This window comes from Toxorhynchites rutilus, chromosome 3, assembly GCF_029784135.1.
Source record: "Toxorhynchites rutilus septentrionalis strain SRP chromosome 3, ASM2978413v1, whole genome shotgun sequence".
Taxonomy (NCBI): domain Eukaryota; kingdom Metazoa; phylum Arthropoda; class Insecta; order Diptera; family Culicidae; genus Toxorhynchites; species Toxorhynchites rutilus.
In genome coordinates, this window is record NC_073746.1 from 59,536,800 (window position 1) to 59,561,411 (window position 24,612).

At 37.7% G+C, this 24,612-nt stretch overlaps 1 protein-coding gene across 4 annotated transcripts in view; it reads right to left on the bottom strand.

Annotated features, from left to right (window-relative positions):
• LOC129779740 (serine-rich adhesin for platelets) overlaps positions 1-24,612 on the bottom strand; it is a 466,395-nt gene that overhangs the window by 26,734 nt on the left and 415,049 nt on the right. For all 4 annotated transcript variants that reach the window (XM_055787394.1, XM_055787396.1, XM_055787395.1 and 1 more), the window contains one exon: positions 3,124-3,629. In XM_055787394.1, the coding sequence (XP_055643369.1) occupies positions 3,124-3,629 (506 nt within the window). The remainder of the gene's footprint in view (positions 1-3,123; positions 3,630-24,612) is intronic.

Sequence of the window (24,612 nt, forward strand, 5' to 3'; positions counted from 1 at the left end):
ATGTCACATGGTTATCATATCTATAATTAGCACATTACACAGTTGCCATTCGCCAGTATTCCTTCTATACCATTACATATGATACATTCACACAGTAGCCATTTAGGCGTAAGAGTATTCTTTCTGTTCTTCCATTATCCAGTTAAACCACTGGACAGCGGAGTTGATTGGACAGTTTATTGATCATTGTTGAGTTATTTATAGAACAGCAGCCCGATGTGTCTTGCAGAGCAGAGCAGTTGTATGGATAAATCGATCTAATTTCGACCGTGGATCGATCTTCATCGCTGATGATTGTTGCGTGGACGTAGCTATTCTGTAACAACACAAAGATGGTCAATGAGGGCCCTGAGTTTTGAACTCACGATCGATCGCTTACTAAGCAAACGCGCAACCAATGTGGCTACGGAGACCCCCTAGATTGAGTTGTCCCCAAGGGCCCATCTCAGAGCTAGAGACGAATGAACTGCAAAAGTTCAAAATCTTTATAATTCAACAAGAAGAGGAAGAAGAAGAAGAAGAAGCAGGCAAATTTTCAGTAGCTCTCTATACCCAAAACAACGAACATCGCTTAATCTGCTCGTTTTGTGTCATCTTTGTTCCCCCTCGAGCTGTGGAGATACGAAAAACGTTTTCTCATAAAAGGTCAGTCTCACGGTGTTTAATTTTTATCGATGCATCTGTGCGTTTTTTTGTGGGACGCTTGTTTGTTGTTGGTTGAATGGTTATGCCGGGAGATGTCTATAGGTGCGATACCACTAGGGCAACACTGAACAACATGAAGCATGATGCTTGTCATTTTAAAATATTGCCATTTCTTGCTGTTTCATGGGTTGCCATAGATACAAACACAAAGAAATAAATTGTGACGTTAGACTAATTCGTGTATTGTTCTCGCAAAGGTAAAGAAGGATGGTTGCTGACGCAACGTATAGAACGTAGAACGCATGTCCGGTATTTATTTACTTTCACTCGTGGATATAAGTCTCGTTCGCTCAGTGAGCACGATCTTGATCTTCAGCGTTGTAAAGTTTTAGTAAGACTAATATTTATCGTATTTTTATAAAAAAAACAAGCGTGCTTCTAAAATTGCTTTTACAAAGCCACGCAAGTCATTAATTCTATTCAAGCTCACCAGAAATTAAATAAAACGAATGCTTAGTCCTACGTCCTAAGCGGTCGTGTCTTGGATACAAGCCCATTATTTGACACTTCAATTTAAAACCACGTCAGCTTTTGACGTAGAACAACGTCTTTCATTAAGGGTGGCAAATCAGAAAACAGGTCACGTTTTTATGAAATAAAGTTAACGTTCATAACTATTTTTGCCGCGAACGGATGTAGACGATTTACATACCAAACGAATCGGAAATTCCCTAAGATTTGTTTTTTATGTTATATATTACAATCCCCTGATGCATGAACGGTTTAAATTGATGATAACTAGAAACATTCCCATTTTCCCTCTACATTTGTTCTGCTCATTTGTGAGCTTCCCCACCCATGTCGTCAATAACGAGCAACTCAACGGTGATCAACGAAGGGGAATGATTTAAAGCCTCCGTGAACAAAGAAAAAAAGAAGAAGGAGCATATTTGCCTGGAACATAAATATTGGATCTCGCTGAGGCAAACTTTTAGTATGGTGCTAGATACGGAACAATGAACATCGCTTGTTCTTCCAGGTTTTGCGGCATCACATGCCTTCGTTTCGGGTTGAGCTGAACAACACAATTGTGTGGGGAATCATCAAATTGGGCTATCTTCGGCTCACAAAGAAAATAATTGTTAGGAATTTTGTGTGTGATTCGGTTTCGCATGACATTAGCAAAACTATTTCTACCAAGGATGAAAGCTAAACTAATCGAGACCGGAAATATTAATAGAAAGGCCTTCTGTTGAGAAGAGCGCAAAGCGGAGATAGGTGTGTGTGTGTATATGTGTTTGTGTGTGTGTGTGTGTGTTTGTGTGTACACTTTTTTTAATTTTTTTTAACCGGTTCAGTTATTGTGGATAATACTTATTCACTCAAAGCTTTGTTATGCCAGTTTTCATATCCGTATTCATTCATGTTCCATAAAAATAGAGCGTTTGTCCCTAGTAGCATATCGTAATGACCTAAAATCGGACTTCGCAATTTGACTTCAACACCGTTCTAGATCATTTCACAAATAAATTGTAGAATTGCACTAACGATTCTACTGTCATGGTACAGTGAACATTTCAACAAAATGAAACTTCTTCCATCGATCGGGAACAATTGAAACAATCTAGATAGCAACTGAGTTCTTCCCCAATCGAATGAAAAAAATCAGCAATTCCATTATATCTTCCACTTGTAGCGTAATACGCTCCACGACATCATCATTACTTCTGAATTCCGATAACCCAAACGAACGGTCGTTGGTCGGCTCCTCGGGGAGAATAGGGCAAGATCGCAATTTGAACCGTGCGGTAGCAAAACGATATCGCCATTGACCTGGAAATCGAATGCCGCCTTGGCGACGACGCGCACCGACAGCAATACATTTTTATTTGTCCAGACGAACGCCACATTTTTATCACCCTCGACCAGAGACGACTTTAAGGGCTCAGCCACTCAACCCTTCTCCTTTGTCGAAACCCAATATCCTGCTAGATGGCTGGTTGACCGATGGCTACTCAATGAATTGGGCCCATAAATATTCCGGAGTGGTTCAAGGTGGATCGATTGGGAATTCATTTATTGCCCGATTTTTGGTAACGATGCAACAAAACTGACTTTGCCAAGAGCCTACGAAGAATCAATAGGGATGGAAAGCCTCCCCGGTGAGTTCAAATGAGCGTATGTTTTTGTTTGTTTTCCTCGAACGCAAAGGACAAATAGAGCATGAATAAATTAATGCACGCTTGGATCCTTCATGGTGCGTTTAGGTGCGAGTAAATAAATAAACGGAGAAAAAGTTATCTCTGTAGGTTGTGACAAATTTGAGCCAGGTAGGAACACAGAAAGGAATTAGATCGTATGTTCCCCACGAATTGTTTTTACAGCTCCCTTAAGTAGCTCAAATGTGGATATTCATGGGTATCGAATAAGTCCGTATGTCAACAGCATTTAGAAAACAAAATATGTGTGTATACTCACATTAAAAACTAAGTATTGTACTAAAACTCCCAGCGCTTCCACGCCTCGGTTGGCATGATTGAGCAAACTAATATCGACTAAATTGTGGTTGTTGGGCGTTGTGGCAATCGTAGTTTTGGCGACTGCCGCGTTCGCTGCTAGCAGGATCGTTCGATCGCATAGTTTGTCGTCACAGTTGTCGAGCGACTGTTGTTGCTGTTTCGGGTGGACGATGACAGCCGCCGTCGTTGGGCTAGCGAGTCCATCGGCCCCACGCACTAGCGATGGGGCTGACTTCTCCAGGATTATGGTTCCATTCCGTTGAAGGTTGGTGGCATTTTTCAGTGACGAGCTATTATTGTTATTGTTGCTACTGATGGTGGTGTGGTTATTTTGACCGGCGTTTGGCGCTGTCGTAACGTGTTGGTTTGACGACCGGATCAAGGCCTTCGTCTGCGATTTCGGTGAGTTTGCTCCAGTTTGCTGCTGCTTGGCGGTCGGCGTCGGGCCAACTAAACGGTTGTGATCTAAGAGAAAGAAAAATGGAAAGAAAGTCAAAACGTGTTTTCAAAAATTTACACAAAAGTGGAGCAAATAAAACTCCGAAATAGCGTAGATTACATTTCGTGCTGTGAAAAGTTTATCCCGCTCATTTTAAGTCGTATGCTTTTATGTGCTGTAACACAATATCATGAAGAAGAATCAACTCGTCTCCCATGCCGATGGGGTGACTGGCAGAGAGTCAATGAGTTTACTACAAGTCAGATCGACAAGAACTATTCATCAAATCTCGCACGTTACTTCCACGAATATTATCATCTGCAGAAACAATGTCAGCGAATCAATAAACATTAGGGGAGAATGTGGAATATATAGAGGAGTCGATCTGGCGTAGTGGTAACATCCATGCCTCTCACGCTGAAGGTCACGAGTTCAATTCTCACTCCCGACATTCTTCCAAAAATGGAAGTAAAAGTGACGAACCAGCCAAATGAGTTGAAAATCACTATAATACAGATATAAAAAAAAAAAAAAAAAAAATGTGGAATATCGCATTTCCAGCTAGTTTATTTAACGACCAATCACCGACGCGTAGTGTCCAATCGCCGGGCACCACCGAAACGAAGAGGCGGACAGCGTGTGTGATATGACCCCAAGCGTGCTGAGTTCATTCAACTTTTTCCGGCTCGTTAAATTTTATGGAGCGCGAACCTCACATGAAGAAGGAGAAAATCACAGAAGACTAATCTCTCGACTACACCCGATTAGTAACATATTATCCCTTTCTAGTTTATTTGTAAAATTCGCCAGAGGATGAATAGAGAATTTGATATACTGTAATGATTGAGACAAAATATATGACCATTAGTTGGGAGTAATTGGAATAATTTTATGTGTCCTTTTCTACAGGTTACATTTTACTGCGAAGTTTCATTTCATAATATCAAATTTCAAACAGTAACAAAACTAAAAGCAAGTGATTATCATACCTGATTTCGTAATTGAAGATGCTGGCTAAAGTTTTTTTTTTCATTGTCGTAAATCGTTTATGTCTCAGGACGGTATCATAAAACCTCGTTTTTGTAGATTTTGTTTTAAAAAACATACTCATGGTATGATGTCAGGTGCAATTCAATCAGAAGGGGTCCCGTCGGCTTGAACAAACGCCGGTTGTTAACTGTCGTTTTGAGAGTAACTATTATATCGTTGACTTTTTTATTGAAGAATAAAGGGTATGATTATTACATGGAAATGTACTCCAAATATTTACCTATTATTACTCCAGGTAAGATATGAGTTTCGAACATTAGTAAGCGATGGCGTCAAGCATACGAAAGATAATGGATTGCAGTAAAATTAATGTTCGAAAAATCGTTAAAATTCAATAAAACCCGTTGTAATGTGATGGAACGAAAATGTATAACCTCACTTTAAATTATTGATAACGCACATCACATTTTCTCATCAAAAATGTAAAATGTTAGATATATCGATTTGCAAGGGTTCCTCGAACGTGAAAACATAAAAAGCCTCTGGCGGATCAAACGATTAATTTAATGCTAAATCTTTAAAATTGAGACACGTAGTAATGAATTTGTATCAGCTTTCATCTGTACAACATTTCACCGAATTTAAACAAATAGAACTATCATGTTTGACACAAAAGCTTCAAGAGCACTACAGATAATTACTATTTATTGGGTATACTATCGTGAATATTGGGAGTATAGGTATTTTTACAATCTTTTTCTTTAACAACTATTCGTAAATGTAAAAATAACTCAACTTTGGTGGTCAGCAGCCGACGAAATCAGCCAAATGTATTTGGTTTGGTTGTGCACATCATTATTTTCATTGGCTCATCACTTTCAACAAGAAAAAAACTGCAACCGGGAAATAACAATTACCTGTGATTTGCTGCACCCGGCACAAGCGGTGCCATATTAATGAATTTCCAATGAGTCTTATTTATCAATTACTACCTGACCTGGCAAACTTCGTCCGCCCAAAATTTATTTTTCGTTATCACATCCACGTTTTCTTACTAAGCGAACGTTCATGGGTCCAATCGCAGAATTGTTCGTTGATTGATCTTCTAATCTATCCTTTAAAATTATTTTTTACTATAAAATTTCAGTACTTCTACCAAAACTCAACAATATAATATCAGATTATTTTCAGAAACAATTCTCGTGCAAGATTTTTCATTCACTTGCAAATAACACGTTTCTCTATTACATGGCATAATGTTTGGTACAGAAAATATGATAGAATGAAGACAGCCCTAAATTGGACAATTCCTTTCACGAATTTTGCTCTTATCAACACATTCGGCGATCCATTTTTATTTATATAGATAAAAGACGATATAGCAGTGCATTTTATCACATTAAAATCCATTTCCACTTTCGAACTAAGATCAATTTCGTTACCACAAAAATCAAATGGACTAACAAGGCTTGTCAATATGTCGAACTACCATAGAAACGTTTATCGATCCCTAAAACCTCTATATGCTAAGTTTGATTCCATTTGTTTGATTAGTTCACGAGTTGTTCAGCACCCTCCCCCCACTTTAGAGAGGGGAAAAGAGTGTCAAACCACCATAAAAACATTTATTGCTCCCTACAATCTCCATATGCCAAATTTGGTTCCATTTGCTTGATTCGTTCTCGAGTTACGCAGAAACTTGTGTTTCATTTCTATGGCAGCCCCCTCCCCCCACAAAGGTGGGAGGAGTGTATATTCACCATAGAAACGTTTCGTGTCCACTAAAACCTCCGCATGCCGAATTTGGTTTCATTAATAAAAAGTAAAGAATAAAATTTATATTTTTATGATTTTGATTTTATTTTTTATTTACATATCCCAAATTTATATTTAGGTGCCAATTCCATCAAATTCGGTTTGAAAATTCTATTCAATTTGAATGAGGAAAGTGTCAACCATATCTGGGTGACGCGGCGACGAACGTATTAAATCGCTCAAGAGAAGCAATAAGCGCTTGAAAGTGGATAATTTTTGCGATGCAGCAGATTTCGTTTTTCAATTTTCGCTCTCAATATTTTTTCGAAAGACGTAATCCTACTTGGAAAAAGTATCAACTTTCTGAAAAATATACGTAAACCGCTTGGCATTAGAAAACGGAAACCAAAAAAAATTCGAAGTTTTCACCTAAAAGTAAGCTCGAAAAATTCTCGAAAGTTCACCGAAATATCTTTTATTTGAACATAAGAAGTCTTAGATCGATCGTTACAAATTCTCAAAAATGAGAGTATTAGCAAACTGGACGATTTTACAGACCCCAAATTCTGAACTAAGGGTCATAAGGGCGAGATGAAAAAAACGTGTCTTAAAATTTTGGAAAAGATTAGGGCAATATCAAGCCCCAGGGGGTAAATTGAGAATTCCTGCTCTAGAGCGATTCCGCGCCAAATGATGAATCGGCTAGATTCAAAGAATATATCTCTTCAAGATAGCATCTCTGCTATCTAGATATGTTATGTGAAAAATCTTCAGCTTTCAAGAAAAAATATAAAAAAATATAGCGCCCTCTATTCCAACGCTATGAAAACAACAAAAAACGACTACAATCAATAATTACGAAAACAAAATCCATTTTTTTCGTGCAAACTCAATATTTATTGGCTAGTTAGGCTAGTTGATTGGCTTCAATTTGATATGTCGATCATCTGAATCGGTTCAGTGTTTGGAACCACTGAACCGAATCAGATGATCGATTATTTTGAAAAAAAGTCATTTTTGAGAAAAAGCTGAAAAAATTGATTCTTCGGAAAATCTGAGAACAACTATATCGATTTGACATGGAATGGCTGTGGTAGAACCAAGGAACCAAGCCAATCAAGCTCCCGGAGTGTTTAGCGAGTCACTGTAGACGTTTGTGGCCTTGCGTTGTCCTGATGGAACACAACATCTTTTCTGTTGGCCAATTCTGGCTGTTTCTGGTCAACCATTCGCTTCCAACGGTCCGGTTGTTGACAGTAGAAATCTGAGTTTAGTGTTTAGTCATACGGAAGCAACTCATAATAGTTAAATAATTCCTCTCTTTTCCCCACCAATACATAGTACAGGTAATCTTCGATATAACGTACATTTCACTTTCAAAATTTACGTTGTATCGAATTGTACGTTATATCGAAGCATAATAAAGTACTCACAAACGTAGTGTATAATACATTAATGTGTTGCTGTTTTAGTAAAGTTAATGGATAACTTCAATCAGAAGACGAAGCCAGCCTTTCTCACGATGTTTCCCTTCGAACTGTTGATTCAAGCTTGATTCATTTAGAATCCGGAATAACATAACCAGCTGTATTTCGGGATTGATTGGAGGTACAAAACTTGTTTTAGCATCACAATACAGATAATTCATTGTTCTATCAGGAAAAAAAATATTGAATTTTTTTTTCCTTTATACTTTGGAAATGTGTACGTTATATCGAGGTAAAATGTACGTTATATCGAGGGTACGTGATAACGAGGGTACGTTATATCAAAGTTTCTCTGTAGAACCTTTCTGACCGCCATTCCAGGGTTGGCCACCGTCTTACTTCGATTGTTATCTCGCAATGGAGCAAACAAAGAACAGCTAAAAAAAATTTTTTAGTGTGAAATGTCACACTAAATGTCATGTCATATGAAATTGTTTGATCGATATTATACGATATACCAATCACTACAGCCATCTGCCGAGAATGGGAGGCGATCTGGCGTAGTGGTAACCAAGACGGGTCTATGGTACTAGGTGAGGCCGTTTCGTCACTAAGTTGGTTAGGGGAGCGGTATATGAAAACAGAACGGAAGAAAGCAGAAGGGGAATTATTTGCTTGTAGCGTGAAAGAGATAGACTGATCACGAGCGAGCTTCGGCCCTAGCGTATTGTGTTTTGTTTACAAACAAAACACAGTAGACTTCCAAGATGGCTGAAGAGTGGTTTTAGGAAGTTGGCCCACCTTAGGATATACTTCTAGGCGCCTTGGTGGTAACATCCATACCTCTCACGCTAAACGTCACGAGAAAGTAAGGAAGTAAAAGTGTCGAACCGATTGTGTCACATTTACCCGAAACCCACTCACCCGAATGACAGTTACCCGAAAGACATTCATCCGAATTCCACTCACCCGAATGTAACAAATACCCAAAAACGACAGCTACCCGAATGTAACATCTATCCGAATTGACACTTACCCGAATGCGACATTTACCCGAATGCAACTATTACCCGAATGTAACATCTACCCGAAAGCGACACTTACCCAAAAAAAGGATATATTCAAATAATACACAAATTTTACTATATTTGTATTTGTATTTGTATATTTAATTCTGATCAGTGTTATATAAAGATCATATTTGTCTCATACATTCATTTCCATTCAAAAAGTATTTTTCGTGGGAAGTACAATTCGAGAAATACTGGCATTGAATAAAATCCTTTTCAAAATAATAAAAAGTGAAAGAATGCAGTTTTATAACGTATTATTAAGTCCATCCATTCTTATGGATGACGCAGCCATACGTTTATCTGATGCATCACGTTTGCAACCAGGCAATCAAAATGCATGACATGCATAATTAACCGGGCAAACGTAATGCACCAGGTAAACGTATGCAGTCCGACGCTCGCTAACGCTCGGTCGGACCTGACTAAAGGATCGTCTCCTATGTTTCAAACAAACCGGGCAATCGGTGGAACACAGGTTTGCTTGCGAGAGGCCGCCGCTTCCGATGGCGGGTCGGCGGCCTACTCGGATTGCGTCACCTCGGCTGCTTGGTGCCGCCTCGATTCCTTATCCTCGTTAAATGGGGACTTCGCCCCAATTACATTGATCTCAAAATAAATTTCATCACGAAATAATAAACTCATGATAAAAACTGTGCTGCGGCGGCAAATACATAAGTACCATTTTTTCTTATCTATTCTTTTCACATTTTCATTACAAAATTTTATGTTAAAGTTACCTGTTTAATTTTCGGAATATTTTATAACCCATGCTCATTTCTGAATGTTCTCTTGGTCTTAAAGAGCACTACGGAAAGGAAAGAAGACAGCATGTCAATTGTGCCTACAATAATTTCTAAAAATAACACAGCAAAGTCTTCAACATCTTTTTCGAATTTCCTCATTACAATTTCTAAGTTTACTTCGTAACTTCCTAACAGCAGATTCGACAAAACTCATAAACTGATTTGTCGGAATTTTTCCTTCTTCATTCGGGTAAACATCCCATTCGGGTAAATGTCGCATTCGGGTAAATGTCCATTCGGGTATATGTTTCATTCGGGTATTTGTTACATTCGGGTGAATGTCATTCGGGTAAACGTGTTTCGGGTGAATGGAATTCGGGTAAATGAGACACAACCAACGAACCAACCAAAAGTCACTATAAAAGTCAGAGAAAAAAAGAAGAGAGAAAAAAATGTGGGGGGTTGTATCTAGGACACGACCGCATATTTTCGACGTAGAACTACGCAATTATATTATGCAATCCATTTGTTTACCACTTCGAATATTATTTCTGAATGCATCGAAATTTTCGTAATAGATTTCGTCCTTCGTTACTAAATTTGATGAACGTCCTATTACGTTTGATATGATGCTTAGGACTACCAAAATATGTGAAGGGAAGAATTGTCAAACGATCATTGTATTTTACATTTCCCTCTTTACGTAGTTCTCGAACCACGAAAGTTCATTCACCTCTAGAAATGACGATTTTCCCAGGCTTCTAAGTTTAAAAGTACGTTTTAGGGAAACATATTCCAGTCTGCACAACGACAAGCGAGTACAAAAGTACTCAACACCAAAAATACCCCCGACTTGCATGTATTTGCGAGGCGAATTCCCCCAGGCACATTAATTTTGAAGTCCGTGTTAGGGAAACAGCTCAGTGGGAAAAAATACCCCCGAAATGCATGTTTCGACAAAGTGGATTCCCCCTGGCACATTGATTTTGAAGTCAGTGTTAGGGAAACACAGCTCGGTGGGAACAAGAATACCCCTGTTCAACAGGCAGCATATCCGGGATTCTGGATCTTCCAACTATCCGGAATAATGTCTTGAGGATTCCTTATGCGAAACGAACGGACGAAAGTCGTAAGAGGATCGTCCGACCGGCACTCGGCGTTTTTCTTAGTACCCCGCAGCGTCCATCATCATACGCTGTGCCATTTTTTGAGTTTCCTGACCGCGGAATCCTCGTCGGTACCCACGAGCACAAACAGTAGCTCGCGGACAGCAAATCGAGCTGCGGCTGTATCCAGCTTTTCATCGCACATCATCAGAACGGTAAAAACCCTGCGCGCAGGTAGGTGACAAAATAAACACATGGCCATAGCGTAGAAACGTCACGATACGCCATATATACGTTACATTGAAAGTGTTGGGAAGAGAGAAGCTTTTATGAGAGTAGATTAAGAATAGGGAAAATAGATAAACATGAAGATGAGGAAGAGTAGAAAATAAACTGAAAATAGGGATATAAAAGAGTTTTTTCTTTCTAGAAATAATATTTCGTTCGGTTGATTTTTATTTGGGACTTTCTATCTTTGGTTTCCTCTCCTAAAGTTCGAATACCGAAATGGAAAGTTTCCCAAAAATTTAGGCTTACGTGGGAATCGTATTGAATTGAATAATAACGGTTTTGCAGGGAAGTTCACGTGGATTCGTGACCTTTTCCCTATATCGTGTGTGGTCGTTCGAGGCTAGCTTGACCCTGAGATATTTAGTTAGTCAAGCAAATAACACGACAGGTGATCTCCCTTTGGGAGTGGCGCTAAAGCCACCTGATTTAGCTAAACTCGCGTGTCGGGACTTCGAACGGTTACAAGCTTAGATTTCAAAATACACTAAAAGTTGATTTTGTTGAGAAGAATTTCCCTTCAGCAAGATCCACTATCGTATCGTATCGAATTTTTTTTCATAAACAAAATAAAAATTGACACAAAATTTTGAACAACTTGAAAATAATTATTTTTCCTCCATATTTGGTGTTTGAAAAACTTAATATGTTTATTCTTTGAGATAGCTTAGATTTCAAAAATGCACTAAAATTTGACCTTGTTGAAGAGAATTTCACTATACTTCACTATTATTTTCAAGTTGTTCAAAATTTTGTGTCAATTTTCATTTTTTTTATGAAAAAAAAAATCGATGTCACTTTTGGCATTAAGAAATCCTCTTGAGTAAAACACTCTAACTACTAAGCCAATTGCGTAAATGCAACATTTCACTCAGAAAAGTCACTTAAAATTTCGCATATCTTCGTGTCATTCTGGCTGTGAATGCTCTTTACGAAAATAGTCACATCATCGTTCGTCTTTTATTCTCGTAAGAAAAGGGTCCATCCAAATCACGCATTTATCTAATGTTCTCCTCGGTAATCAAACCGGATATACTGCACGTATTTTTGGAGTTATCCACTTAAACATCAAAAATACTCCTTGTGGACGATTTTTCCATGAAATTTTTCAGAAATTCCAGCTTTTCGAAAGCTTTTGTACTGATTTTGAAAAAAATTTTTTTATTGTTGGATGTTTTGTACATTTTTTGACTGATATACAAACACTTGTTCTCCTTACATAACTTACATTACGTTGTATTTCAGTTGCCACCGAATGTAATGGTGACACTGAATTCGGTGATTACATTTTGATCAATAACAGAACAACTGATATGTGAATCAACGAATATCGAATTAACAAAAGAGTGTAAATCATATCTAAGACACATTCATTTTTTCGGCAATTACATAAAACAAATTTGTTTTGTTTCATGGAATAACCCGTTGGAGAAACAAAGAAAAGTAATTCTATATCTGTCTAACTGTTTTGCTAAATATTTTTTATTATTATAATCAATATATCATCAATACCACAGTGATTAAAACAAAAACAATTTAGTGATGTAAAAGAATTTAGACTGTCCTGGACAATTGAATGGTTCTACAAAAGAATTTAAAAAACTACCATTCTACGTGGTTTATTTATAAGATAGAAACACTCCAAAATATATTGGAAATTGCTACTTCCAGACGGATTTGTACTAGATACAAATTACACCGGGAACCCTGGTATGAAGCAGAATCCGTCGATATCAACCGTGTCATTGCTTGGGCACTGATTCGCATATCAACGAGATTCCTAACTAATTGCCCATGAACGACAAGTGAAGCGCGCTTGCACGCCGTACGTGGGCGATAATTTCTCCCCAGCATCTCCTCCACTGAACGTGCACACCGTACCCGAGTAGACCTTTCATAAGCTGCACACACAACTTATGATGCTGCTGCTTTTTGTAAATTAAGCAAATTAATTCAATATTCCGAGTAATTTACAGCGCGCAAAGAGCAAGAACATAAGCTAGACTACTACTAATTGGGGCGGTCCCCTTTACATTGTGTGCAGAATGAAAAATGTCCCACATGTCACCATGTGCTCCGGACTTGGTCTTCGCATGCATGGGTATGGGTATCATATGATTATGCTGACAGTTCTTAATCTGCGTTAACCCCAATTCCTGGATATCAACCCGTTCGATCTGCCGCCGGACAACCCCAGAGCAGAGGGCTGTCCGGTCACATGGAACGCGCAATGGCTATGCGCGTCAGTCGAATTCGGTCGACGACGACAAGCGCTGACATAATTATCATGATTGTCGCATAAAAATCATAAAACCAGATGCGGAGAACCAGAGTGCCGATAGTGCAGATTGCTGGTTCTTCTTCGTCTTCGGAGCCGGGGCTCGGCCCGTTATTATGCGAAGGAAATGGTTTATGAATTGATTACCCGTGCTCATTTTCTTTCGATTTGCAAACAAAGTGGGTTTACTTGCGCTGCATAATGGGAATCTCAGCGGCTGTTTGCATCCACCTTCCCATCGCTTAAATGTCTTAAACGATCGGCTAAGTAACTGGGCGCTTTCCCCGGAGCAAAATTGAATGGAAATATTTATTTATTTATATATGCACCAGCATATCGTCTCAGGAGACGGAATATTGAAAGCATTACACTATCCATTGATTATCGTTAGCATATTCATGAATTGATTTGTGTATGCCATTAAGGATAGAATTCAATCCTCTCCACGAAGAACCATGTGGAGTATCCATGTCCTGGCTATTCCCTTGAAGATGTGCTATATGCGATGAAAAGTTCAGAGCCCACGCTTAAGCGGCGGGATAAAGTAAGCAGCAGAAGAAAAATTATCTATGCTGTGCTTTATATCCGTTCCGGAACTTGGCATCGGCCAAGCAGTTCCATAAATAAGGGAAACTCAAAAATTCATAATGTATCTCCCGCCTCCGTTTCGTTCCGGCCGGAGCAAAGAGTTTCAGTTTCCGGAGCTGTGCTGCGGAAGTACGTATTCACTACTACTGTGATCGTGATTTATTCTTATTTTTGTCAACTAGCTTTGCGGTTGGAAGTATGATTTAGATTATTTTTATAATGCTCCAAAAGTCTTCCAAAGCGACCAAAGTTGCATATTACGATTTTACGAAGCAAGAAGAGATGAAAACACAGGAACAAGAAGCTCCTAAAATACATTTAATGCTATTTACAATACAAATAAATTTGTTGGCACAAAAAATCCTGCCAATTAATGTGTTTTACATGACTTTTTATGGTGGTCTTATCCTCAGATCCTAACCGAATACAGAATAAAAAAAAACATTTATACAAAAATTTTATTCTTCAAATGTGATATTACATCAATGAAAATTGCCATAAAGTTTTCTAATGTTTGATTCTGTGTCAATACTCCGTTATTAAACTTAGAACAAATTGATTTGAATTTGAGTAAGTTGCCGGAGTAGTTTTATAAATCTTATTTTGTAAACAATATGTATGCAATATGTATATGTTGAGTTTGGGTTTGATCCAAATAAGAGTACTAGCTGGGCATTTTACTGCACTACTAAAAATATCCATTTGAAAAACCTTTGAAAAGCTTACAAAATTGTTGTGAAGGGACATGTCGTTGGTTGTTTACTCAAGCTGGCCAACGGCATGACCCTTCACAACAATTTTGTGGGTTTTTCAAAGGTTTTTCAAAGGAATATTTTGGTGGTAAGGGATACTGTCAGGAAAAATTAATTTTGATGAGATGAAACGAGCGAAATTTTAAATTAAAAGTTACGAGCGGCCTTTCGTACGCAAATTGAAACTTTTTGATGATGATAATGAACATAATCCAAATGGGAAGGAGCGATAACAGAAATGAACGAAACAGAACAAGCGATGTTTTAGAATGCGCAGAGAATATATCGATTCCGCTTCACTCCGATACACTAAAATGAATCAATCGAAAAATACTCTTTTTTTCGTGATTGGTTTTTGATGATTCCGATGAATTTCTCTAAGATTTGTTTATTATGCTGTACATTACGATTACTCAGTTCATAAGTAGGTTAAATTGACGAAAACTGGAAGCATTCCAACTCTTCCACACCTTTGCTCGGTGCTTTTCTTTGCTTCTAAGACAAAGCCCATTTTTTAACAGCACCGAATTTAATCGTGTACATGTTTATTATACCGATGCATATGTATAGTAAATTACACAATATCATCCATTTCGCCCTTTTGTTTTACTGTTAAGTTGGACCGGATAGCGGAGACAATAGATATGATGCTTCCAATAGTTGTGTTGTCAAAAGCACAAATAATCCGATGTTTTTGTTGTATGAAATAGTGAGTGTGTGAACGGCTAAATGCTGGATCACTGTCACGTGATGATTGTTGCATAGACGTAGCTACAATAACACACAAAAATGGTCAATTGAGACCAAATGCTGCCAGAAAGAAAATAGAGGCAAATGAACTATCAAATTTATAGACTTTATAAAAAAAAACAAATTAAAGTCAAGCTATAAAATGTAAAAAATAGTAAAATGTGAATGTCGAAAAATCAAAAGTTAGTTCGATTGATATAGGAAGCAGTTTTCTTTGAATGATATAAGTTATACAGGTCGGACTCGATTATATATAGTCGACCATTTTTTTTCAACAATTATTTTCAAATTCATACATAATCGAATCTCAAGAAAATAATTTTTTCATTAATATATGAATGTCAAACATTAATAGAAAAATAGCTTTTTTGTGATTCGATTATGTTTTGGATTCGAAAATAACCGTTGAAAATGAAATAGCGATTATATATAATCGAGTCCGACCTGTTCATACCACCGGTAGAAAATCGACTAATATCCCTTTTTCAAAGTAAGGAAGTCGAATTAAATTTTATCATGCTCAAATCAATCGAGGCTTTCCGTTCCTCAATGAAATGTTATTGTTGAACTTTATAAAAAAAGTTGTTTGAAAAAAAAAATAGAACGACCCCGTTTTTTAAATTTTATTAATTCTTGATTTGTAAACTTGGAAACGCTGGTGCTGTCAGATCAAAGTGGATTGGAATTTACTACAATTTGTTGATTTGAAGCGGATTCTCTGTCTTGTTATTTTTTTTTACTAAATCGAACTCGGCGAATTAACGAACTAAAATCTATTGCTATTTGAAAAATGTTGATTAAAATTCTCTGCCCCGATGGTACCATTTCATACGAAATTACTGTAAATCAGATTATATTCGTTCAAAATATGTGCGATTTTTCATACATTCTAAATATGTTTCACAGCAGACGGTGCTCACAGATGGATCTATCAGAGCAGAAAATCCCTATTAAAAATTTTCAATGGATAAATCAATGCGCTTTCTGAAATAAAACTCAGTAACTGTTCGGATGTTGACCTATTTTTATGTAGCAGCCCGTGATTTAAGGCAGCTCAAACTGTAATTTTATTTTTCGTTATTATTACATTCTCATACAATTTGATGTTTATAACCTACAAGAAGCAGTTCTCTTCGCCTTCTTACGCACTACGATCTATTTCTCTACTTCCGCGATTCCTTAATATTCTTCGAATGCCTTGATCTACACCTGCTCGAAGTGATATTAATCAATCTAATTTTTCATTGTATTACTAATCTATTTACAATTTTATCAACAACTTCTCTTTTTTCTATTTTCAGTTTGGCCGGTGGACCTTGAAACATTACAGAAACATTATTTATTTAATAAATTTGAAACACAAATGATTTTGGTTTGTTTTTGGTTTTCTTCGCTCGCACTGACATGAAGCAAGGATGCTATGAACGAAGGTACGGTCATTGGTAACATGTCGTTGTATTGGATTTACTGCCCTGCGGTGTTAACAGTAACAATTATCACTTTTTAGTTTATTTCTTCAACGGGTTTAATTTGTAAGATGGCACTGGTTTGAACCAAAAGATTAATTTCCTTATCTGTTTGAAAAAGTTGGAGTGTGATACAAAAAGTATAAAACGCCTGTATGAAATGTCAAACTTTTTAGTTATCAAAGAGCGCAAACAACACAACAACAATAAGGACTACAACACTGTTGTGGTTCATTTGTGAAATGAAAACCTAAACACAGAACATACAGAAAAAAATTAAAGATTTCGAATGCACATGACTTGAACATTTCTCAATAGATCGGAAAGATGTTTGCATCAATTGATAGAAAATATTTTTAAGTGTCTATCACAATCAATAAAACGTTATTTTTTATTGGATAAACAATTGAATTACTGTTAAATGTCAAGCGTTATCTAAACGCCCAACTGCCACGTTTTGAATGGCCCGATTATCGGTTTCCAAACACAGACGTCAACACCAATCTTGGAAGAATCTTGAACTTGAATTGTACTAGGAAATTTATAGTAAAAGGAAAAAGTAAAGGATTAAAGGGTAATCAGTCAAAGAAGAGTTCTGCGATTGAAGAAAACAACGTTCGCTCAGTAAGAAAACGTGAATGTTTGAAAGTATTCATGTCAAAAAATCAATTTTGGGCGATATGGAGTTCGCCAGGTCAGCTAGTGAGCTATAAACATTTTCAATATGAAATATAATTTTTGAGTGAGATTATTCAGTGGGGTATTTAAAAAAATCATACAATTGCCCTCATTAATTTTAACACGTTAAGGGCCGCGTTGATCCCTAAGCTTTTTGGTAGGAAAGCGCTGACTGACTGGGACTGACAGTTACAGAATAAGAAAATTAAAATATATATGGTTTGTTTTCGGATGTATTGCAAAATGTAACTACTTTCTAGTCGAATCTCTGAGTATTTTCTATTTATAAAATAAGTATCCTTGGGAGCTGGGACCTACACTGATGTTGTGAAAATGCTCTTGATGCGGGCTGAATGGAGAGCGCAGCAAGAAAAATTCGGGATTCAACGTGTTAAACAACTTTCCTGTAGACCATATTTTAATCAGACATCTGTATTTCGAGTTACAATTTTTTGCAAAAAAAGATCAATGATTCTGGTTACGTCTTTATAAAAAAAATCAACCGTTATTAGAAATGGTAATCTGATAATCTTCACGTCAAAATCGATTGTTTTTCGGCTTAGTTGCTCCATAAGAATTACGATAATTTATATATTTTTTTTTAATTTCATATCTTGCAACTGATCTGAAGTCATATTGTCTTGTCCATCACTGTATAGTAGCGCTCGTAACACACTTTCCGTGATGGAATGAAAACCGAGTAGTTCTAATTTTGGTTATGACTCATTGTTCACAAACTACGTCGAATCGCAACGCTCACAGATTTATGTTTGGTTCGGAGCATTAGCAGAAAATGCTCTAAAGCAGCATATATTTTACACAACACATGTGCGACCTTGAGTGCACATCATGTAACACCAGCTAATTCTACACGAGAAGATGAGAAACCAATTTTTAAATTCAGTACACGCAACACGTGTGTAAACAGTGTTGATCGAACTGTTGGCGTAAAAACTAATAACCATAGTTTATTTCAATGGAAGAATAATTGCAAGACAGAGCTAAATTTTTCGAAACCGTTGTGTTCATTTCTGACCTATGTTCACGGTTTGAGTTACACCATAACATCTCACGAGACTGATGGACTACCTGCGGAATAACTGTCGGTCACTTCTGGGCACCGATAAAACATGATTCCGCTTCCCGAAATAAAACATAAAAATAGTCAAATTTAATTATGTGTATGTTGGTCATCCGTTCGTTTTGAAAACGGAGCAGCAGCTTGTACACGTCACGTGTATAGCATATTTTTTCTATCAAGCTCGCGGAACATCTTCAAACACACAAACGCAGAAATACGCACATTTTGCAACCACCGTTGTAGGTGTCCTCGAATTTGTATGTGAATTTGTTTAGGGAGAGAGAGAGGGTCACGGGAATGAAAAATCAACCCGGCTGCCACTGAATGAATGCGTTAGCGCAACCCACTTTTGGTATGGTGGTTTAGACCGACGATGTTCGATGGGCATGTTCACGCTTCGCTGGTGAGCCGCGAATGATGAAACAGTTTTGGTTGAAATATTGACTTGCGTTCGGAAGTGAATATAGCGTGTTTCAATGTTAGGGATTAAGATATTTATTAACACAAAAACACAGCAGGAATACATCATTTGCGAAGCGAAAGCGAAAATGAATGACGCTGGGCTTGGTTGGTTAAATTAAAAATAACGAACGTTGAGAAATAAATACAGAGTAAAATTATAAATATTGATTTTTAATTTGGAAATTTCGAAAAAAGTATATGAATTAATAAGTGTTACTATTATTATGACACAACTTGCTTCCAATGATTAATGTTTCCTTTTAACTCGATGTCACTGAAAGCTTCATTATGTTCTACATAATGAATAAAATAAATGCATATCAAAATGTGAGAGAAAAAGTTTTGTCGGTGATAGATTTTCCTAGATGAATAAAGGCGATTATCAATAACACCGCCAGTTGCTCTTTTATGGGTACTTCTTCGGTGTTGTAATTTTTTTCATGAACAGACTATAAAAATAAAACTTGCGTCAACGCATCTCCGCGAACTTCAATTTTTGCTAGAGTAAAGAAGCTTATTTGATGTGCACTTTGACACGCCGACGGCAACAAACTGACCAACAAACAACAGTTTGATTGCGCGTGGGTGGGCTCACTTGAAGGTATCACATTACCCTAACTGCCAATCAAGAAAACGGAGAATTAGTTTATGTTACGTCGCAAACGAAGAGCAACTGCAGTCATTGTCATTTTCATTGACTCCCCCGAGCATATCACAATATGCCTCTCTAATAAAATAAAAAACCCTTCGCTTAATGTTGCCAAAGGCGGTGTCGCGATATGCTCGTTTTTTTTCTCTATTCTGACAGTGGTACATTTTTCTCAATTGCGAGAATGTTTACAACCGGCAAGTTACGAGTTGCAGCGAGTAGCAGTTGGAAACGTCACTTCCATGTTTTGTAGCGTAACGAATAGGCATCTACCACCACCCAACCCAACTGCACTGCTCTGCTCGCAAGCGGAATGCGAATGGTGCTCCAATTTCCCAGCACTCGACCGATTATGTCACTTTCTTTATGCGCTCTTTCTGCGCTACGCAATGTTGATCGGATTCACTAAGGCCGACCAACAGCCGGCGTTTGGGTGCATATTCATTGAACCGTTCAAAGCTGAAAAATGTTATCAGCGGGCGTTTCACTCTTTATTTGACGGGAAATTAGATATAGAATGAAGTAACCTATCAATACAATATCTCCTACAGTTCAGTCTTTAATACTTTAATCTACTTTAATCTACTAGACAAAAACAGTCAATCGCAAAATTAAGTATACACCTCGTGCTGCTTTGTTATTTTTGAATTTTTCGAGGTTAAATAGTGAATAATTAAATTCGACTCATATTCATCGTAAAATTGATCCATTTTACTCGTATTTTACTGCTGTGGCGAGATTTATGGACATTGTAGACGGAAGTGCCTCCCAGATCCTCGTAATCGTCGTTTAGAGTTCCGCTTTATCCTCTGGATTTTTATTCTTCAGATGGTCCATGATTTCCCATCATAGATACTCAATAGTGTTGAAGTCCGGTGATTGCGAAGGTGTAAGAGCAGGTATTCCCGCACGATGAGGTCAGTTTGCTTCGGTTCATTATTCTGTTGAAAGTAGTAATCACGAGGGAGACCCAATTTCTAAACGGGAGACTGCAAGTTACGTTTCAGTAAGATCAATTAAGCCATCTTGTCTATCGAATCCATGGTTCCAGATTCAGAAGCTGCCAATGTACCATACATCATCTGACTACGCCGCCGTGTTTTACTGCGGGAACCAACAGCTGAACCTGGAGCATCGAGCCTGGTTTCCTCCACACCATCTGTCTTCCATCCCATTCAAAGAGATTGGTTTTCGGCTCATCCGTATAAAGGACCTTGTTCCAGAACTCCTTAGGTCTGTTTACATATACATTAGCAAACTGTAGTCACCTTTGAGATCAAATTATTTTCACGGCCAACACGACCTCTCAGATTGATCCTGTATGCTGCTCTCCGGACAGTGTCTGCGCTGCCCGGTCTTCAAATGATGCCGGCTACTTCGGTAGTCAATTTAGGAATGTTTGTTTTAGGGGTTTTTCCGCAATGTTCGCACAATTACTCGTTCATCATCAGAAGATAGGATCCGTTTGCGTCCTCTACTCGGGAGGTTTTTCATGGTTTCTTCGTATTCCTATGATTTTCATGATTTTCTTTACTGTAGAGTGGGTTCTTCCGAAAGCAGCTGCTATTTCCCGTAATGTCTTTCCTCGACAAGTCTTACTTATTGTCATTGTACGTATTTCTTTATTTTCCTCTTACTTGCCATTTTGATAAAAACTTTTTCCACCTTCGTCCACCTTCGTCCACCTTCGTCCGGGCATCAAACAACAACACCTGTACAAAATCAAATGAAGCTGTCAATTCATGTGGCTTGGGTACGAAATTGTCAATAAGAAAATCATTGTTATTCAATTTCATTTGAATATTGGTTTACTGCGATCCGGATGATAAAATTCACTCAGGTGAATGAAGGTAAAAGTTACCTTATGGCCTACAATCACAAAGAGCTTTAACTTATAACAGAAATGATAAAAGTATTCATGCATCTTATGATTGGGATATTAGAGAGATGAATGACTACAAAATATGCGGAATTTCAATCGTCTTTTTATTAAAAAGAAAACGCATTCAACATAAGAGCGAGAAAAGTTGTTTTGGAATGGAAAATATAGTGAGTAACGGGTGTTAAATAAAAAATGAGAATTTTTTCAATCACATATAAAAAAATATTTTTTTTCATCGATTTCAGTATTTTTTATTAATAAAATAATGTATTTTCTTCAAAAAATGTTTCTACTTGGGAGCAGCCATATTTCCGACCGGCTTCACGCAGGTGTGTTGCGTCCTTGTTGTCAAACAGCTTCTTCAACGACGTCTTCCTCTGTTTCGTCATTATCGTCACCGGACGACCACTTCCGACCTTCCGCTCTACGTTCAGGGAACCCAGGATACGATATACCGTACTGACATGTACATTTTCTTCCTTAAAATGTACCACCGTGAACTATTTTCCTTGCTGGAAACGCGTTTCGTAGAACCGTACAATGCGTTCGCGGAGCACGTGCTGTTTCGACGCCATCTTTGCTTTGAATAAATTCAAACTAGCAAAACCAAATACGCCTACTGTTTCTAGGGAGCCCAAAGAGCAATTTTCTTGGAGAAAGAAAATTTTACGCTCTTTATTTGAGTTACTGAAAGGTATTGAAAAAGTTCTCATTTTTTATTTAACACCCGTTAGCCAACACACATCATTGTTATTATATTTTGTTTTGAATTAACAAATACTTTCAGCATATTTCGAACTTCTGAGAACTTGTGAACTATTAATATCGAAAAGGAATGTTTTAGGGCAGGGATACTTTAACTGTTTTGGGCATGAGACCCCTTTGCCAGAATGAAGTGATACCATCGACCTCCAATAACCAAAGTTATTTTATAATTTTAACTTTATCTTACTTATACAAAATACCACTTGACATTATGATTATTAACATATTAAGGACCGCAAGGAAATCTGTAAAACATACGCCTGGGACCGCAGGTTTTTATTTTGCGTTCGTGCATTTATACAGTTTTTCATAGCTTCATTCGTTCGGATTCCACGAATGAGATCGTTTCCTTCGGGGTGGATGAGATGAAGGCGGCCCATCGATAGGCCTTGTTAGATTCTTGGCAGACCAAAGATTTAACCATCAAGTTTAATACATTGGCTGTTGATGTAAATACTTAAATACACAAAGTAGGATACAATGTATCAAAGTAGGTAACATCTAAAAACAGCTTGTAGAAAACACGGGTTTTTTCGTGATCCATCCGTAACAAACGGAATGCGAAACACGAGAAAACTCGTGAGCGGTCCTTAATATGTTAATACAAATTACAAAAATAATACATTCTATTAAAATTCTAAATATATTGCGAAGATATTCACAATTTCAGATTTCGTGAAGAAAAGCACACTTTACACCATTATAAAAATAGTTTCAACTTAATTGAAACGTATGATATTGATAATGGTGATGGATAGCCACCAAATACTAAAACCTCAAAAATTGTTGGGAGGGGAGTAAAAAGTGCACCCAAACCAAATTACCAGCTCTTTGGAAAATATCATGTAGGGTTTTTTTTTGAATCCCTATATGGTTCATAAAAATGTACTTTTTCGTTTTTTCACGCTATTCTCAATAGCTTGGAAATGAAAATTTGGAAATACACCCAAAGTGTATCTTGCTATGGTGCACCGCGACAAATAGTAAACAAATATTCCAAAATAGATCGAAAAAGACTGTGTATGCATTTGGGAATTGAAGCAATGTGCGGTTTGAAAACCTAACATTCCACACGTGACCACATTTTTACTCCAAGCGGTCAACACTCCGGAAGTAACTCATGTAATAATCACCGGCGATCATCCACAAATTTTCCAACCCAACTTTCTTGAATAATTGATCAATTAACCGCCGATTCACGTCGGTTTCATGCATACCAACCCAACCGCCATTTTCCCGCGAAAACCAATTCGACACACAATTCAAGATATGCGAAACGAAAGCGTTTTAGTCTTACGTCTCTTTCCCCGATCCCCCCATCTCTCTCCCCGGTTCGGACATTCCGCGAGCGTTCGGTCAACCAACCGTAAGGAACGATGATTATTCAATTAGCCAGGTTATTACAAGCGGTGCGTGAGATCATAATAATGGGTGAAATTTGATTTCGTTGTCTCCGATTATTGTATGGATTAAATCATCGAATCTGTGCGCTTGGTGACTCTGCCGGAACGTTTCTCCGTCCCTGTTGCTGCTCGTTCGGCGAATAGCTGCGATGGTTGGATGTGTGGAAAAGTTAATCAGTGATAATTGTATGTTTATATGTATATAAGTTTCAGTTTGGCGTTTGTTTCATTGTTGTTTTCTGAATGTGTTTTAACCATGTGCCATTGATGGGATTGTAGAACTGGGCAGAGTACCTTTTTTCACTTTTATATTATTCATTTTATATGTTATTAGGAATGTAGAAAACAGCCTCATTCATCGAATCATTATCATTATCAGGACCAATTAAAAATATGAAGATTCGATGATATGTAAAATTCTAGGAGATGTGCATCGAGTTAGGGAAGTTTATGTTGAAAAACTATTGCTTTTGTGCCTTTTATAAACACTTGTTGAACAATATTAAAGTTATCATTGAATCACTGCTCTGATGCACTCTCATTCACCTAGCTCTCGTCTAGGCAAAGCAACTTTCCGGAGGTAAATAAAAACATACCATCTGGGGAAAACCACATTCATACCACGAGCAGAAGAACACGGACTTCATACACTCCGGCAATAAAAACGAACCGGAAACGAGAGCAAATTGGTGTCTCGAGTGTCGAATAACAACTATTTCCGGCATCGATCCCAATTGCCATCAATCACAAACCCCCTTCGGATACACTAACTGTTATGATACGGTAGAAACAAAGGAAATAAACATGATGTTATTGCAGCACCGCTGCCGCCACCCGCACCAATAGTCGGAAAGGTTACTCCAAACCGCACCG